This window comes from Phalaenopsis equestris, unplaced genomic scaffold (genome assembly GCF_001263595.1).
Source record: "Phalaenopsis equestris unplaced genomic scaffold, ASM126359v1 Scaffold001176, whole genome shotgun sequence".
Classification (NCBI taxonomy): domain Eukaryota; kingdom Viridiplantae; phylum Streptophyta; class Magnoliopsida; order Asparagales; family Orchidaceae; genus Phalaenopsis; species Phalaenopsis equestris.
In genome coordinates, this window is record NW_018165615.1 from 151,887 (window position 1) to 170,970 (window position 19,084).

The window sequence follows — 19,084 nt, forward strand, 5'->3', positions numbered from 1 at the left end:
CTCATAATAATTTTTTTTTGTTTAAGGCGACCAAGGAGCCAAAACGTTTGTGTCATGCCTTTTTTTTTTTTTAGAAACTATGAGTTTGCATCATTTTTTATAAATGTTAATTCCATGTTTTGTGGTTTATCTTTTCACATATCCTAATTTTTAGTTACTGGGATTACTTCTACTCTAAATAATGAAATATGACTTGAGAAAAATGCTTATTACTTTTATATTTTAGATTTTTTTTTTGTTTTTTTATGAATCATGTTTTAGTTTAATTAGGACTTATTAACTGCATTTCCTCACATATAACCATTATATCACCGTCTTATGTTCCATCATTACTTTTTTCTAATAGACACCTCAATCACCAATTGTGCGGACAGCTTCATACAACAAATTTTGCATGGATGAATTTCCCACCGGGACAAATGCAATAGTTGCTGTTCTAGCTTACTCAGGGTAGATCTTCCCCCTGCAATACTACATGATATTAAATTTAAATTCTGTTTTGTTATTTATTTTTTTATGATTTTCTCAGCTATGATATGGAGGATGCCATGATCTTGAACAAATCAGCTGTTGAGCGTGGGCTTTTTCGTGGGCATATATACCAGGCTAGTTTTTCTCATGAATTCCCCATTATTTGTGAAGGGAATATGTGAAAAAAATGAATGTTTTATACCATTTTTATTCATTTTTTTTATTTTTAATGATAAGAGTATTTATTCCGGTTCTTCTAACTTTGTATGTGATAATGTTCTTAAATTTTATTACTGCATATTTTATTCACTTGTCCTTTTTCTTTTTCTTTTGATATTCAATTGTCTGACTAGTTAACTTATTTGGTTGAGCGATATGAGATGTTTATTTTTTTTTAAGTTTTTGTTATTCATAAGAGCGAGCCATCATTTTTAAACTGCACTGGTGGTACTAGATTGTGAATTCAATGGCGATATGAAAGTTTTGGCTGTATTGACACCCAAAATCAACTTATTCTTCCAAGTTCAATTCGATAATGAGATTTTATCTCTTTTTTCTATCAGAGTATTTTGTAGACTGAATAAGTTTAGTGAAAGGTTTTTATGTTTTGTGAATGCATTATTTGTCAATTGGGTTGTAAGCCTATACGACGTCGGATTTGATTGAAGATATTACTAGTTGAGCGTATGATCATCGACATAATCATATCTTTTTGTTGATTACAAACATATCTTCCTGAAAGCTTTTATTTGCTGATTGACTCCAATTTTTTAATAGCTTACGATTGAGAAACTTACAAGGATTGTGAAATAATTGCTCATATGTCAAATTTCTTGAGATTTATTTTTTAATGATTACTGTCTGTGAATTGTTTTATTTATCTTCTTAAATTTTTACTTTAAATGCTTAAATTTTAGGCATTTATTGAAATTAGTTGTACATCCCTCCTTGATGTCCATTTCATGTTGGTTGAAAGGCTTGCAAATTTTTTTTTAGTCGATGTGGGTTAGCTATATTACTATTATTATTATTATTATTACTATTATTGTTATTATTTTGGTGCTTAGTCATAATATTTACATTATTATATTATATAATATCTAGTTTTTATAGCATGTGCATGAAGTTTCTGCAAACATAAGATATTCCGTTTTCAGATTTCTTGATTTTATTTTGAACATTTGTTTGCAAATTTATTGGGGGAGGGCTTGGGTTCATTTGGAGAGTGGGTTTGACTTTTGTAGTAGGTTGTGGAATTGTAGCGACAAAACGAAAATTATCGTTTTCAAGGTATTTTGAAGACAGGAATATAATCTCAGTATTTATTTTTAATGACTTTGAACTAAATAATAGTATCTAAATAAATTTTAGGTTTTCAAAATATGTTTTCAATTTCAAGCGACCATTTGTGCCCTTAATTCAAAATAAAATGTAGGCTCAATTTGTAGGTAAAATATAACCAATTACCATAAATATAGCTTTTGAACAACGAATTTGATACTGAAGGAAGCCCTAATCACAATGAAAATAACAATGAAAATAATAATAATATTGCTGAATTTCAACAATTTACAAATAAAGACTACTAATGGAAGGAAATGACACCAAAAATACCAACACAATCCCAAAGACACAACTTATAGATTCCAATTAGGGCTATAATAGCAGGTAGGGATGCTGACGGCAGGAGGGCAATTTGCTGGTAGGTGTTGGAGATGGCCGGAGGCCTGCCAGAAGGGAGTTAGAGGAAGGGCAGTCTACTGAGATATGTTTGGGACACCCAAGGGAGTTGGTGGAAGGCAGTCTGCTGCAATTGAGTACGAGATGATGGACAATGAATTGGAAGAGGTCATAAGGGGTCGGGACAACCCCAGAAGCATGGCCAGCCCGAACCACAACGAAAATAATGATAATATTGCTGAATTCCAACAATTTACAAGTAAAGAATCTCCTAAAGAAAGCAAACGACACAAAAAATAGCAACACAATCCTAAAACACAACATATAGACTGTAACTAGGGCTATGATAGCGGTGGGGATATTGATGACAGCAAGGCAGCTTGTTGGGAGGTGTTGGAGATGGTCGGTGTTTTGCCTGAAAGAAGCTGGAGGAAGGGTAGTCTGTTGGGATGTGTTTGAGACGCCAACCGACCTGTCGGAAGGGAGTTGGAGGAAGGCAACTTGCTAGGCTGGAGTTGTAGACGAAGGGAAACGACTTGGAAGAGGTAGGTAGGGGTCAGAACAACCCCCAGAAGTGTGGTCGCAACCTGGAAGATGCCGCCAGTGGTCAGGACAACATCCAATAATATGGACAACAACTTGGAAGTGCAAGATGGGATGGTGGCAACAATATAGCAGCTTGAGGCTGCAAACAACAGTAGGGAAGGTGATTTGGGAGGCCAGCGGGAGGTTGGGAAAGCAGATAGGTGGTTGGAAGGCCGGTGCGGCAACGGAGAAGATAATTTGTGGTTGTTGGAAGTGGGGCCGGAGGAGGGGTTGCAAAAGGATATATATCTCATTTGGCTTGATCTACAATCAAAGCACCACTCAAACCCTTGGAGACGGTCACCACCTCAGACGAGTTACAACCGGAACAACTTCTTGTCGTTTGGTACAACCCTGGGGTTGGGGGGGGGGTCGCCTCAAAAGACAATACCAGAAATTTATACTCATCCAAATCTGAACTCTAAAGCACTCAATAGCACATATATATATATAATGGGAATTTGTAAATAATAAATAATTCTTAGGAAATGAAAGAAATAGAAAGACAGGCATAGAATATGTAGCAAGTAAAATACGAGATTCATGGAAAAGGAAGTTAAGAGGGAGGGGAATGAAAAAAAAAGGGGAGAATGGTTGGACCGTGATTATGTGGCAGCTACAGTGTCGTGACCCGAGGAAGTTCCCGCGTCAATTTATCGCGGTTGGGGAGTTTCGACCATTATCGTCAAAGCTTTTAGGGCAGAAAACTTTTGTTGGGGGTAGCCTGGGTAGGGGTGGATGCTAGGGACCCTGGGATAGGAATAAGGTTGAGTTAACTCTGATACCAAATGACACTGAAGGAAGGCCAAACCACAACAAAAATAATAATAATATTGTTGAATTCCAACTATTTACAAATAGAAACTCTCCTAACAAAAACAAATGACACAAAAATAGCAATGCAATCCTAAAAACACAACACATAGACTCCAAAGACACAACACATAGACTCCAAAAGTGTGGACTTTTATGAAAGCAGCTGGGGATGTTGACGGCTGTAGAGCAGCTTGCTGGGAGGTGTTGGAGATGGCTGGCAACATGTCGAACACAACACATAGACTCCAAAAGTGTGGAATTTTATGAAAGCAGGTGGGGATGTTGACGGCTGTAGAGCAGCATGCTGGGAGGTGTTGGAGATGGCTGGCAACATGTCGAAAGAGAGCTTGAGGAAGGGCGGTCAGCTGGGATGTGTTTGAGACGCCTGGCAGCCTGCGGGAAGGGGTTGGAAAAAGGTAGTCTGCTGTGATAGAGCACGGGATGATGGACAACGAATTCGAAGAGGTCGGCAGGGGTCGGGATAGCCCCCAAAAGTGTGGACAACAATTGTCGTCGATAGTCGGGACAACACCCAATAGAACGATAGTAACTTGGAAGGTGCGGGATGGGATGGTTGCAATAGGATAGCTGCTGAAGGAGGCGAACAGTAGCAGGGAAGGTGATTGGGGTGGCCAGCGAGAGGCAGGGACAACAGGGAGGTTTCTGGAAGGCCGATGTAACAGCGGAGAAGATAGTTTGCGATTGTTGGAAGCGGGCGGAGGAGTGGTTGCGGAAGGATACATATGTCAATGCGAGGGGTTTGCGACACTGTAGCAGCTATAGTGTTGTGACCCAGGGAAGCTCCCGCGTTAGAATTCAATGAGAAGAAATTTTTCTTAGGTATTGGCATTTAATATCAATGTGGATTTTAATAGAAGTTTAGAAAATGCTTATTTTCTTGTTAATCTTGAATCAAAGCTACTTGTGCCTAACTCGTTCAAACATGACTTGATGTCATTCTTATGTAATGATAACCTATAAGGTTCTGTTTAGTTATTTATAATTAAAGTTCACTATTGTGCTCTTGGCATAAATTGATTCTATGTTATTTTAAAGAAAATTAAGAACCTTGTTGATCATTATTTTATCCATGCTGATCTTTTTTAATTCTATTCTGATTTGCATACGATTTTGAAAGTTTTTCTTGCAGACAGAAACTATTGATTTGGCTAATAAGAAGAACCAGGCAGAAAAAGTTTCAGTCGTCTTTTCAAGAGGCCTTGATGCTCCCAAATCATTGATAGATTCAGATGGTCTTCCTTTCATTGGACGGGTATAATTCAGGCTCAATAGTGAGCAAATATATTCCTAATTTTCTTTATTTTAAAGGGTAATCTTGTTTTTTTTTAATTTTTTTGAATGCTTTTTTTGGGTAGATGATTCATCCAAATGAGCCAAAGTATTATACTTATAATACACTTTCTAGTTCATCCTCATCGTGCATGTTAAAAGGATCTGAATCGATGATTGTCGATTATGTTGCTGTTGATGGTACTGGTTCGAAGAAGTACATTCAAAAGGTAAACTCTATTCTTCATGCACATTTCCCATTTTTTATGCATAATAGTCCTTTTTGGTTATTTTTGTTTCAGAAAATGGTATATAACTCTTTCTTACATTTGTTCTTATTACTCCTCTTATAATATGTTGGTAAAGGTTTTTTGTGAGATAATAAACAATAAAAAATTTGACAATATCAGGTACGTTGTTGGTCTATGCTCTCTTGGTTGTATGGATTGTGGTTTTTAAATAATTGGGAACTTGAGCAATAATTTGCAAAGAGTTTTTGAGTTGGCCTGAAAATTGATTTATTTAAGCAATTACATAAATTTAGATTTATGTGGAAAACAAATTATGAGTGTGTGTGTATGTAATCATAACAAGCCAAGAATTTAATTAATGTAAGCGCAAGTGTGAATAGAGTAAGGATAGTGATAACCTTTAATTAAAAAAAAAATCCAAATCACTCAATAGCACCCCCTTAATGAGAAAAAAATAAAATGATAAAATCTATTCTTTCAGAATTCTGATCCCCTCGTCCACTTTCTCTCTTTCTCTCTCTAACTTTCTCTTGTGTGTCTTGTATCCTCTTCCTTGTTGTTATCGCAACCTCACACTCGCAGTGTCACTATTGCCAAAATTTTATCCTTCATGCGTGCTTGCATCCAATGTCGTAGTCCCTCTGCATCGTGTGCATCTCAATCCAATATCGCATGCAACCACCCCTGCTCCACCTTGCCCTTCAGGCTGCTACCATTTTACATCCATCCACATGCATTAGCCACCTTTGTTGCTCTTTCTTCTTGATTCTTCTCTTCTTCCTTTCTGAGGCCTCTCTCTCTCTTTTCTTAACTACACCCTCATTTTTTCTCTATTTTGCTCTTCCATTTTTTTTATTGGACACCTCTCTTCTAGTCTCTGTCTCTCGCTCTTTATCTCTCCTTTTTATTACTCTCCTACTGCCCATCTCTCTCACCTGCTAAGGCCAACCCCTTCTCTCTCTAACTTCCTCTCTCACTATCACTTTCTACAAATCGATAAAAAAACTAAAAAAGAGAAAAAGAAGAAAAGTAAAAGAAAACCAAAAATACAAAAGCAACGAAAAAAACTCTTTTTTGGTTGTCTTGTTATATCTATCTCAAATCAGGACACCTCGCGTGCATAACTAAAAATGAGCTTCCACGATGTTTTAAGTGCTCACATGCTTCGTTGTGACTTGACGAGACTTAGTATTAAAAAGAATACCAATGTATTTTTTGACGTGGTGAGTGGAAAATTCATACCAGCTTTTTTTGGTGCGGTGGATGTTGGAGATATAGTTGCTGAAAATATGCTCATACACTTCTTTTTTTTTATGTGGCAGAGGAGTTTGTTTGAAATTTTGTATGCATGTATAAAAGGACAAATATGTGCTTTTCATGTCGTCATGGGATTTGAAGACCTGGGCGTGGTGTCTTATACATTAGCCACACTCACTTTTTTTGACGCGGCCCAGCATTTCTGAAGATGCCCCCTACATGGGAAAGAGGTTGCGATATTGTCAATTTTTTCAATCAAAGGATTTAAAATGAAATGTATATGAATAGTGTTTTGGACTTAAAACACGACTAAAAGATTGATATTAAAATGTAAAATTATGTTAATGAACAATTAAAATGAAATATTGGTCACATTGAAAGGATTGAAAGGAACCATAATATAATGCAAGATTAAGACTTGAATTGGATTCGTAGAGGACTTCCAATGAATTTTAAAGCTTCCAAAAAGCGTGGAACTCTCTAATTACACTGTTCTTCTAAACATTCATGAACTTTTGGAACCTTGAAGGACAGACTAATTGAACTGAATTTGGAATGAAGAAGAACTAGAATGTTTTTATTTATATGAAAAGAACAATCTCTTTTGAGGCCCACTTGATCAAATATAGAGTTTCAAATACAAATCGCCTGCAAAACTTCAAAGATCTAATAAATATTGGGACCCATAATAATCACAATAAATTTGTAAACTAATTCACGCAAATGGAGAGAATGCGATCGATAATGGACTTGAAATGAACTTTGCTCATTTTGTTGGCCTTTTGTTTAGTGAATGATCACCTGGCTTTTGTACCCTTTCAAATGGCTTTGCTCACACGAATGAGTATGCTTCTCAATAAAATTAAAGTGGTCCAATCCATTGCATTTCATGGGTTGTATTAGTGCTCTAAGTGATCCATACATTTATTGCTAAGAGCAACCAATGAATTTTCGGAGCGATAGTGCGTTCCCTTGAACGATACTTGATACTTGCAAAACAATATTTTTAAAAATGAGGTAAGCAGTTTGCTGTTGTCTCGAAGCACACATTAATTTCAAAAATATTTGCACTATAAATAAAGCTATCAAAAGAAAATTTCCTCGTACATGCTCTGACAAACATCATAAATAACTGCCTGAATTAAGGTCCCAGGATGTTGTACAAGCTAGGACAAAGTAAATTTAAATAATCCTTTGAGAAGCATACTGTCAGTTTAGAAACTCAATCTTTTTAAAATTTAAAAATGATACTTGATACACACATTCTCGTGCATGCCACTAGTCCGATCCTTCATGTCACGAATATTGAAGTCGACAAGACTTGTGCTAAATAATCATACACCACCAACAACAAACCTTTATTCCATCAAGTGGGGATGGCTACATGAATCCTTTTCTCCATTGTTTCCTATTGAGTGTCATATTTTCATTTAATTGTAATAAATTAAGATAATTTTTTATACGACATGCCCAAGTATTTTTAGTTCTATGTCTATCTTTTTTAACATAAGCCAAATCTAAAACATCTAACTTCTTAATAGGGTCATCAGATGGTCGGTGTTTAATGTGAAAAAAGCATCTAAGGTGACTCGCTTTAATCTTGTTTGCCACCAAAGGTGCTCCGACCCTTTCGTTAGTGTGATACAACATGTGCTAGAGAATCATTTGTAAACATATTTCTTCTGTGTAACACAATCAATTTGTCATCAATGATTGAGAAATAGATGCTATTCAATGATTATTGTAGAAGTTATTTTATCGATCTTTCTTATACAATCTTCATAGAATTGTATAAAAACCCACTTAGAAATGAAAACTGCTGATACTCAAGTGGGCTACTTGGCCTATTAATCAAGGTTAATGAGTCTCATATCTTTAGGTTTGATTTTCTGTGTTCTTGAAATTGAATTTAATAATAGTTCAACTTTTTGATAAATTATTATAACTCTATCAAGGCGGTTTTGTTTGTCAAACAAATTTACCTTCGAACAAAATCATGAACCTTACAAAATTAATTAAAAGAAAGATTTATTTCAAAAAGAAAACTCTTGATGTCATGCCTATTAAACGCCATCGTAAGTCTTAATCTATATGCTTGATTCATTATGTGCAGTGATACCGGTGTTAAACCTAAACTCAACTGAAATAATAATATTATTGTTGACTTTCAAGGGATTACAAACAACGACACTTGCAATAAGAAAACACGATACAAATACAAAGCAATGGCGTGGATCGGGGTGGTGGTGCTGCGGTCGTATGTGGCGGGGAGGGAGATGGCAGCAAGAAGGTTAGGAGGGGTTGTACGGGTTCGGACTGCAATGGAGAAGAAAAGAGCAGAGCTGTGGTTGGACTGATCAGGATTAGACTGGAGTGGGGGAAGGAAAGGGTGAAGGCTGCTGCTGAGCTATTGGAGTTGGATGGTAGTGGGGAAGGAATTGGGCCTCTATTTGGCTTTAGATTGGACAGGAAGGAAAGGGTGAAGGCTGCTGTTGGGCTATTGGAGCTGGGCTGTAGTGGGGAAGGAATTGGGGAAGGGATTGCTGTTGGGCTTCAGTTGGCTGAAAGCAGAGAAAAGGCGTGTGGCAGGAGAAAGAGGTGAAGTTACAGCAAGTGGAGGCCCTAGATGGCCTAACGGTAACAACATGGAGGGGGAGACGTTCGTGGCTTACACAGGTAATGCAGGAAACAGTAACAACAAATTCCTGGTGACTTCAACGGCTTAGCAGGAAGGAGGAATTGTTGGCTTGGCTACTGGGCAAGGAGTGGGGAGTTCGCAGAAGTAGTGGAAGCATGAGGTAGAACAGGTACATGGGATGCGAGTGGGGAGTTCGCAGAAGCAGTGGAAGCATGAGGTAGAACAGGTACATGGGATGCGACAGAGGCTGACTGGGAGAATTTGTGCTGGTGGACGGAAGGTGCTGAAGGCAGGTGACAGGAAGGCTGTAGGAAAACAGCCGCAAGATGAGGGCAGTAGGAGACGATTTGCGGTAAGTGCACGTGGAAGTCGGAGATGGGTTCAGAGATACAACCTTCAACGGGGAGAGGGATACAGTCGGAGCACCACCCTAACCGTCGGATACAGCCCTCGAGGGGGAAAACAGGACGCCGACAGCTGTCCTCACAAATTTTTGAATTCAGAGATAATATAAACTATCTTCCTAAAACCTATAAACACTTATAAATAGAAGTGGGATGGACGGGAAATAAAATAAGAAGGAAAAAAGTTTTTTTGCCTAATGAAAAGAGGGAAGAAGGGTTCGATTCGGCCCCCTCTTTCATTTAAACCGGTTCATCTTTTAGAGGAAAACCCTCGTTTCATGCAGACTCGACAAATTTGTAATTTAATGAATTTCAAGTAAATTTAGATTTTATGTAAATCTAAGGTTTGATCCTCAATGATGAAATGGATAGAGTTAACCAGGTCTATAATTACAAATAAAGTTACTAAAATTTTTTGATGATGTTTGTTTTATGAAATATCTCAAATGGATGGACCCATTCACACCCCATGTCCATAAAAAAATTTAAAAGAGTAAAATTATCAAGCTTTCATAATAGTTTGTTGGGAACGACTAATCCAAGATTAACTTCAACTTACAAAGAATTATTATTAGATCAAATTCACTTTTGTGATTGGTCTCAAAGATCTCATGTCGCTGAAAATGTGACGCATGTTTTCTAGCCAAATAATTTAATTTCCAAAGGACTTTGAAGCATGGACATGGGCACGGGGACACAACAAAATACAACGACATGACTTAATTATAAAAGGCAGAGCATGACACATCATGGACATGCTTTTTATGTTTAATAAATTATTGATTATAAAAATTATATTTTTTTATTATTCTCTATTAATGACATCAAAATGAAGTATGTAAGAATAAAATTTAACTTGTATTATGATACCTCATCCTACAAAATTTAATTATTTCAAGATTAAACATATTATATGTTTCAAAGAAATTCCTCTAACTTTTTTACTAAAATTGAAAATATCTTATGATTATGCCTTTGATTAGTTAAGTTATAATTTAACTTTAAGAATTGTATTAAGTATATATTGTAGTTTTTAGCTCATTAAAGAATTGGGGTGGATTTGGATATATTCAACTTTGACAAATAGAGACTTTAGCGCAAGCAAGCATCACAGTGTTCGACTTCAATTTCAACTTAGGGTTTTTGGAGCAGCTTCAATCTACAAATTTGACTCGTGCTTTAGTTATTGTAAAGAAGCTTACAGCTTTTGCTTTAGCCGATGTAGTTCAGCTTCAAGGAACAAAAGGGAACTCCAACACTCGACTTCAACTAATGTTGAACGGATTTTTTACACTTGACTTACACAAACAAAGAGGGAACTGTCGATGCTCGACATTGTTGAATGTTGTATACACCTTTGATGCTTGACTATGAAAAATTTTTTAAGGAGTTTCAACATAACGAAAGAGGCAGTTGCTTTGATTATGACGTATAATTAGAGCTACACATTTGCATATAATTTTCTACTATTGTGCCATTTTTTTTCCAACTGGTGTCGAACCCATATCCGAACTGTGTTGAGGTGTGTTCCGGACTTGCTCAGGTTTGAAAAAAATTCAGACACATTTTGCAGTGTCATACGTGTTGAGCGTGCTGGAGCCATGTCAGGGTATGTTAGAGTCTTTTCTGTGTTCGATACGTGTCTAACATGGGTACGTCACATTTTTGAAGGTCTTGGCACCATATAGCCAAATTGCATTACAAAAAATTATAGTTATTGTTGAGACCCTTTGATCAGATTGTTTTTTTTGTAAAATGGAACTTTTAAATCACAATCACAGTTGGATCCTGCAAGTTCCCTTGTGGCCTATATTTCTTGAGTTGTGAATTTTAAAGTGCACTTGATATGACACAAAATTTTTATTTAATTAAAGTCAATTAAAAGTGATCTCCTTAGATAAGCACCCACATCAGTTTCATAAAGTTATTATGGAAGATAAACTCATAGTTGTTGATAAGGACTTTTTGATTATATATTTTTATTAAGTAGATCAGAGTCCATGACAAATTGGGGCCCTGTAACCATGAGACCTTGATTATGTTTGTCATCATTTTTTTTACATTTGTTACAAGTTAACCGTGATATTTTCACTACATTGCTAATTTCATGTGTTAATCATTTTGCGACTATTGACTAGCCTTAGTCAAAAGTTTTCTGTCATCATTCGGAGAGGCAATAAGTATATTGGCTTACATCGATTGGAAATTTTAAAATAGATCTTAATGTTATCGTAAAATGAGAGCTAAATTTTTGGGTTGTGTCTTACTCAAATCTAATCTGTCTTGGGAAAATTTGATGAAAACCTTGCAAGTACTTTTTAATGGAGGTTGGGGCACAAATTTTCTGAATTCACAAGTATGTAATAGTTATAGCCAAAAAACAAAAAGTTCAACTCAAACATACTTTCTCTCATCATATTCTTTGGAATTTCCTTTACTTAGCCTTGGCTTCTTCATGTTTAAGGACAAAATACTCACATCTCTATTTTTCCAAGCACTAGAAAAAAAATCTCACCCACCCACTTTAATTGTGAGGATGAACTTCTTACTGTAAGAGTTAGCTGAATTCATAATATATTGACTAGCAATAAGGATACAGATACAATTCAAGTAAAGAGGATATATATACCGGGCAGTACTACATCTTTTGTAATCATAAAAAAAAAATGTTTGGGAAAAACCTAGAAAAAATTTATTTTTTTTAGAAGCGGAGGATTAAACTAGTATAAGGTCTTTTTCTCCCGTAGTTTGGAAGTCAACACTAATTGCTCAAGGATATAGCTTTTGTAGTTCAAAAGACTTATTTGAAGATGCATAATAGGCTTAAGTTGCTTAAGGTTTTCTCAATAGTTGACAAAATTTGATTTATACGAGACAGTAATGCCCATTGTAAGGAAATCAATGTTGCTTTCCTCCTAAAGTACTGCTCTTTAAGTTTAACGCTCTTTTCTTGAAGATATGAAAGTTGATCAGAAGAAGCTTAAATTGTGGTATGCATAAAATTGAGAAAAATTGTATACATTTAAGAAAAAAAGCTTAATTAAAAGAACCATTCTTATGTTTTATCAAAATTAAATTAGCCTTTGAAGCTCATAATAAATTTTCAATATACTTTGCAAGCAATGTCCTAATGCTTGAAGCAAGAACAAGCATAGGGATTTGAAATGTTGATTAGTGAAGAATGTGAGCTAGAAACTAAAAATGCCAAATGGATATGGGTCTTATTAAGTAAGAGTTGAAGTGACTAAATTATTAGTTCATCAGACTAACATATGTTTTCTCTGCTTGTTTACTGGATGGTTGGTAGGATCGTATGAATTTTAGAATTTGATTGTGTTTATATTGCAAGGAAGATTGTATTTGGATCCGGTATAGCTAATCCAACTTATTGATATGGCTACATCTCTCTCTCTCTCTCACTCACTCTCATATTTGTGCACTTGTGTTGTGCACATTTGTTTTTGCTAGTTGCACGCACATTTTGGTTATAATAACTGTTATTATGTTAAGTTTTTCTCCAGCTACTATCAAGCCAAGGATTCTCCTCATTCACCAATAATTTCTGATCTAGTTATTTTTGCAGATTTCTAGGTGTATTATGTGTGTGTATTTATTTATAATTTTTTTCTAGGTAAATATCCGTGGCCGTCGAGTCAGAAATCCGACGATCGGTGACAAGTTTAGTAGCAGGCATGGACAGAAAGGTGTTTGCTCTCAATTATGGCCGGATGTTGATATGCCATTTTCTTCAATCACAGGAATACGACCAGATCTGATAATTAATCCACATGCATTTCCTTCACGAATGACTATTGGAATGCTTCTAGAGTCTATTGCAGCAAAGGTACAATTCTTTTCATATACTTTTATTTTTAAAGTATTTTTTCTTGAAATTTGAATTCTTTATTAGTTATTATAGTAATATTTCCCTTCTAAGCAGTTTAGAATCTTTTTATTTCTTCTCTGTATTTGGTGACGTTCATATTGAAAGTGGAATAATTGGTATTCTAGATTTCTAATAGTGCAATGAGCATGCCTACAAAATATTGTTTGTTTTCAAGTTTGAGTCCTTGGGTGTTTGGTCTTGGGGTAAACTTATCACACCCTTGTTTTCTTTGATTACTTGGTGTTGATACTTAGGCCCCGTTTGGGGCTGCGACAAGGCTGCGACACGGCTGGGAATTGCCAATTGGGGACATTTGGATACTCTGGCGTGGTGGCTTTTTACACAAAGCCGAAGGAAACGTGGCTGTGGGCTCGATCACGCGGCCTATGTTCCTTTGTATATCGTTGGTGGGGCTGCCCCTCTCCTCACCGTGATTCATTCTCTCACGTCTTACCCAAGCGGTACACTCCTTTCTCACGATCCTCTCTCTCTCTCTCGATTCTCTCAAATAAGTTTGCCTCTACCGGTGAGTTCTCTTCTCTCTCTCCTTTATCTACTCTCCACTCTTTGTGAGTGCGATGGTTCCTCTTCGTGTGGTGGTTCGTTAGTGCTGTGGTTCCTCTTTGTTGTGGTTCTATGTGTGGTGGTTTCTTTGTGTTGTTGTGCCTCTACTTGTTGGGTAATTTTTTACCTTAACTATATTATTGTTTTTGTTTTTTAGAAATCCGTAAATGGCCAAGATTTTCTTGGTTTTCTCTTTGAGATGGTTCTTCTGTGCAGTTCTTCTTTTTGGTGCTGGGTAATATGCACTCTAACTTTTCTGTGGCTTTTGATTTTGCAAATGGCTTTATGCTCGAGAATTTGATGGTTTCTTCTCTGCGGCGGTTCCCCTTCCTATTGGTTAATGCGTACTATGCTCGAGAATTTTGTGATTTTAGATTTGACAATTGCTTAGGATTATTTGGTTTTCGGGTGGTGTTGGATTTTGGGATATTTTGGAATCCCACATGTGATGACTTAGAAACAGGTGTTGGTTTTCGGTTGATGTTGAATTTCAATTTTATGCTTGCTTTTTTATGTTCTTGATTGGTGAATGTACTGTTGGTTTTGAATGCACTTTCAATGGATTGTAATCACGTTCAAAGGGGTGTCTTTCTGTTGATGGTGGATTATTTACATTTCGTTGATGTTGGCTTATGTTGTTTATGTGGTGGATGTGGGGTTGGATGTGTTTGTGTTGAAGGATCTCTATGTAGTGGTGAAGGGTGGTTGGTGTGTGGATGTGGAATTGGAGGTGGTGGTATTTGGAGGCTTTTGTGTGTGGGTGCAGTGGATGTGTTTGGAGGTGGTGATTGGGTATCCGTGTGGCTGTGGATGTGTTGATGCTGGTGATTTGTTTGTTTGTGGGTGAGGTGGTGGTGGGTATTTTCAGTGTGGTTATGGATGTGTTGGAGATGGTGGATGTGTTTTTAAATGATGATTATGCGGTTGTATATGTGTTGGTTAGTGTGTTGTTGTATATAGGTAGTATTATTGTAGATGTGTTGTGTGAAGGTGTTTGTAGTTCTGTTTTGTGTTTGTTGGTGGTGGCAGTGGCTAGGTGTAGGTTGTGTGGTGTGGACCGGTAGTGGTGATGTTATTGTGGCATTATTTTTTCCGTGAGCCGTGCTAAATATTTTTTATGGGAAATCTTTATGCCGATTAGTCTTTTTTTTTTAATGATAGTATACACAATGGTTAAGAACAAAGAGGTTGTGAGACATGATTACCAAAATGATAATTTCTGACTTATGCCTCAAGGAGGTCGAGAAAGGAAATAGGCTTTTAACATGGATGGATGACAAAATATCATAAAAAAAAGTCAAGGAAAAGTTAGAGAGTACGATAGGATTCAGCTGAGAAATAAGTGGGATCAACTGAAAAGCGATTGAAAAATCTTGAAGGAATTGAAGCAAGGAATCATGGGCTCGAGTTGGGATCCGATAAAGCGAACAATTGATGCTTCCGAGTAGTAGTGAGCTGAGAGACTGACAGTGAGCATTTTTGAAACGTCCACTGCTTTGGTTTATTTTAATTTTTTTTCAAGTCCATCAACATATAAATTGAATTTTTAGGTGGTGTCAGTCGCTAAAAAAACTAAATGCAATGGTATGGGGCCTGAGCTGGACAAGAAGTTAGGTTATATGTTTGGTGGTGTCGTGGCAACAAAAAGTTATGATATTATTAATTGTTATTTAAATAATTTTTCTTATTCGCTGTTTTGTGAGGTGTCAGTTTTTATTTGATAACATTCAAATTGGACATTTGTTTTCAATTGTGAAATGTGTTTGCAGGATTGTTCCGTTATAAACAATATTATACTATATGACCAAAAATGCCATTTGTTCAGAAATGACTACAAAATTGTAAAAAACAAATAAACACCCAACTTTTGCGCAACGGCCTTTTGGCTCGGGTGCTGCTGCGCAACTTTTTAGTAAGTTGTTACTATCTCAAACAAACGCTTAATTTTATGTGATTATTCATTTGTCATTTTTGCTAGCCCAAATTAATTCTAACCTAATCTTGTCAATCGAGTGCTGCCCTTATTCCCGCAAAACCCCATAGTTTAACAGCGGGTTGATTTATAAGCCAGGAATAATTTGAACAGACGAATAAATCTTGACGAATATTTTTTTATTTGCACAATTCTTTTACTATTACTTGAAAGATAGTTCTTATAGTCCATTTCAACATTTTTGTGCCTGCATAGATTTCTTTTAAGTGTTTGATTTCAATTGTGAAATGTGTTTGCAGGATTGTTCTGTTATAAACAATATTATACTATATGACCAAAAATGCCATTTGTTCAGAAATGACTACAAAATTGTAAAAAACAAATAAACACCCAACTTTTGCGCAACGGCCTTTTGGCTCGGGTGCTGCTGCGCAACTTTTTAGTAAGTTGTTACTATCTCAAACAAACGTTTAATTTTATGTGATTATTCATTTGTCATCTTTGCTAGCCCAAATTAATTCTAACCTAATCTTGTCAATCGAGTGCTGCCCTTATTCCCGCAAAATCCCATAGTTTAACAGCGGGTTGATTTATAAGCCAGGAATAATTTGAACAGACGAATAAATCTTGACGAATATTTTTTTATTTGCACAATTCTTTTACTATTACTTGAAAGATAGTTCTTATAGTCCATTTCAACATTTTTGTGCCTGCATAGATTTCTTTTAAGTGTTTGATAGTCAGGCGGATATATGCTGATACTATTCTACTATTATAATATAACTAATGTTGTTCTCCCCATTCATTTTTTCTTCGTGAGATGATGTTTCCTTTATTTCTTCTTCCGTTAATGTATTTCCATTTATATATTTTTTGCGAGATGGAATTGACCAGCTATAGATTATGGCAGAAGTCCTCTAAATACTTCCTCCAATACCTTTTAAACACTGAGTCTTTTGTGCCCAAGAGAACTGATGATGGACCATTTATCATGCCACACGATAATCTTTTCCACAGTTAACGAAGACATTATAGAGATAGGTGATAAGGACGCAATATAGGAAGCTGTGATTAAATTGATTGAATATAGCTCCAACACTTATTAAAGTATCAAAGCTCACTGGAATATAATGAGATTTATATTCACTCATCTGAATTCACCCGAAACCACTTAATTCTTTACATCAATTTATACCATTAAAATCAAACCCTTCAAATTAAGTGAAAGTAATGCAAAATATTTTATTTTAATATAACAACCGAGCATGTAAAACACTCCAAATAGCTAAAAACAATTTTAATTTCATCAGTTGATTTACTTCAGTTTCTCTATTTTGTAATGACCATACAACAAAATATAATCCAAAAAAAAAAAGAAAAAAAAACTGTCGAAAAAAAAACTGTCCTACTTTTTTTCTCAATTTGTTCTTTCTCCTTTTTTATAAAAATAGTTATAACAATCTGATAAGTTACAGGGATCAGCAAGATAAATGAATTTAATATAGAATCCTAATATTAAGGAACAAGCAATATGTATGCTGATCATGAATAGACATATATCTAAAATGCGAATATGTGATCTATAGAATACTATAACAGTATATACATAAATATTTGCACCATGAGATAGCATTATAGTTGAAATAGTAATTTAAATGCATAAAATCTTTAATTGCTTATTTTCTGTTGGCTTGTTTTTTATTTTAGCTTCGGAATATGTCATGTCCTGTTATCTAGATTCTTGATCATAATAAACTGTCTTACATTACCAAGTTCCATTTAGCACAGGGGAAATCCAACATTATCACTATTGAACCCCGTAGTCCCTTTACCTTTTTTGGAACCCTTTATTCCAGTTGGATACCATTTTGCCTTTACCTGCGTAGATATCGTAAACATATAATTGTTAGCATTCTCTTATAATATGACATTTGTTTAGCTCAGCACATCTTCATAATTGAATATTTTAATAAACATGTGATTCCTATTAAGATATGCTAAATAACAATATATGAAAATGAGCAATTTACATGTACCTGATGCTTTCTTTTAACAATATCACAAACAAAAAAAAGATTTATATAATCAAAATGCATTCAATTGCAAGCTTGTGTTAACCAAATTCTTACGTGGTTATTTAAGACTTGTAAATCAGACCGAACATACAATTTATCCCGTCAAATTGGACACCCCGAAATTCTTCATTTTGTGAACATTTTTAATATTAGCATGCCACATACAAACTTATAAACATATCGCTTCAAATTGAAATTATTTCATTAATGTAATAATAAAACCTCAAGTAGATGGAAGATAACTTAACAAAAAAACAGACTACTCCAACCAAAATTTGTGTCCATATTTATCTGAAATTTCAGGTGAGGATTGTAAAACTCTTTAGTTGTCCCCTTCATCTTCTGTTGTTGATGACAAAGAAAGTTGTTCCAGATAACTAATTCAGGAGTATTTAGCTTATGGAAAACTATCCTCAGCCTGTATAGCGGTTATATCTATCATTGATAGTGTGCTTATTTTTAAATCTGTTCATGAAGTTTTTGAAAATCTAGAATAGAGGAAAGTTGTGGAAGAATAGATATTGGACGTTAAAACATAATGACACATGGATTATTACTAAATTTTTCCAGAATAAAAAGCCAATTGGATGTAAGTGGGTGTTTAATATCAAATACAAAGCTGATGGACTTGTTGCAAAAGGTTTCATGCAAGCCCATGAGGTTTTGACTATCAGTAGATCTTCACACCAGTTTTTGAACTGAATACTATCAAAGTTCTTCTTTCAATAGTAGTTAACAAAGAATGTGGATTGCATCAACTTGATATAAAAAATGCCTTCCTGAATAAGGATATGAAAGAAGTGTTCTTGGAGCTCTGATTCCCAAACTCTTCTAACTAAGGAGTCGTGCAGCTTCAGACACTTCTCGAATGTCGATACTCACCCAACACGCCTCAGACACGTGTTTAACACGTCTTTGATGTGTTTTATTTAAATAATGTTAAAATAAAAATAGTGACACGTGTGAAATTAGTGAATTAAAAATTTAACAAAAATATTTTAAAACTTCTATGGTACATTTTTCAAAGTAAAATTAAAAAAAAAATTATTTTTTATTTAATTATTAAACCTATATGTTGAACTTATTCATCAATTTATTTTCTTGCTGAGGAGCTCAAGCGATTTGTCAATCACTTGCGTGGGCTGGTATTTCTCGTTATGAACACCTTAATTTTTGAAAGATAATGCTATTAAATTTCTTTTTTTTTTATATGTTTGTATTATTCCTAATGTTT

At 35.4% G+C, this 19,084-nt stretch overlaps 1 protein-coding gene across 2 annotated transcripts in view; it reads left to right on the forward strand.

Moving 5' to 3' along the window:
• LOC110033419 (DNA-directed RNA polymerase I subunit 2) overlaps positions 1 to 19,084 on the forward strand; it is a 109,191-nt gene that overhangs the window by 81,011 nt on the left and 9,096 nt on the right. For both annotated transcript variants that reach the window (XM_020737388.1, XM_020737389.1), the window contains 5 exons: positions 347 to 450; positions 530 to 605; positions 4,703 to 4,825; positions 4,929 to 5,072; positions 13,024 to 13,236. In XM_020737388.1, coding sequence (XP_020593047.1) covers positions 347 to 450; positions 530 to 605; positions 4,703 to 4,825; positions 4,929 to 5,072; positions 13,024 to 13,236 — 660 coding nt within the window. The remainder of the gene's footprint in view (positions 1 to 346; positions 451 to 529; positions 606 to 4,702; positions 4,826 to 4,928; positions 5,073 to 13,023; positions 13,237 to 19,084) is intronic.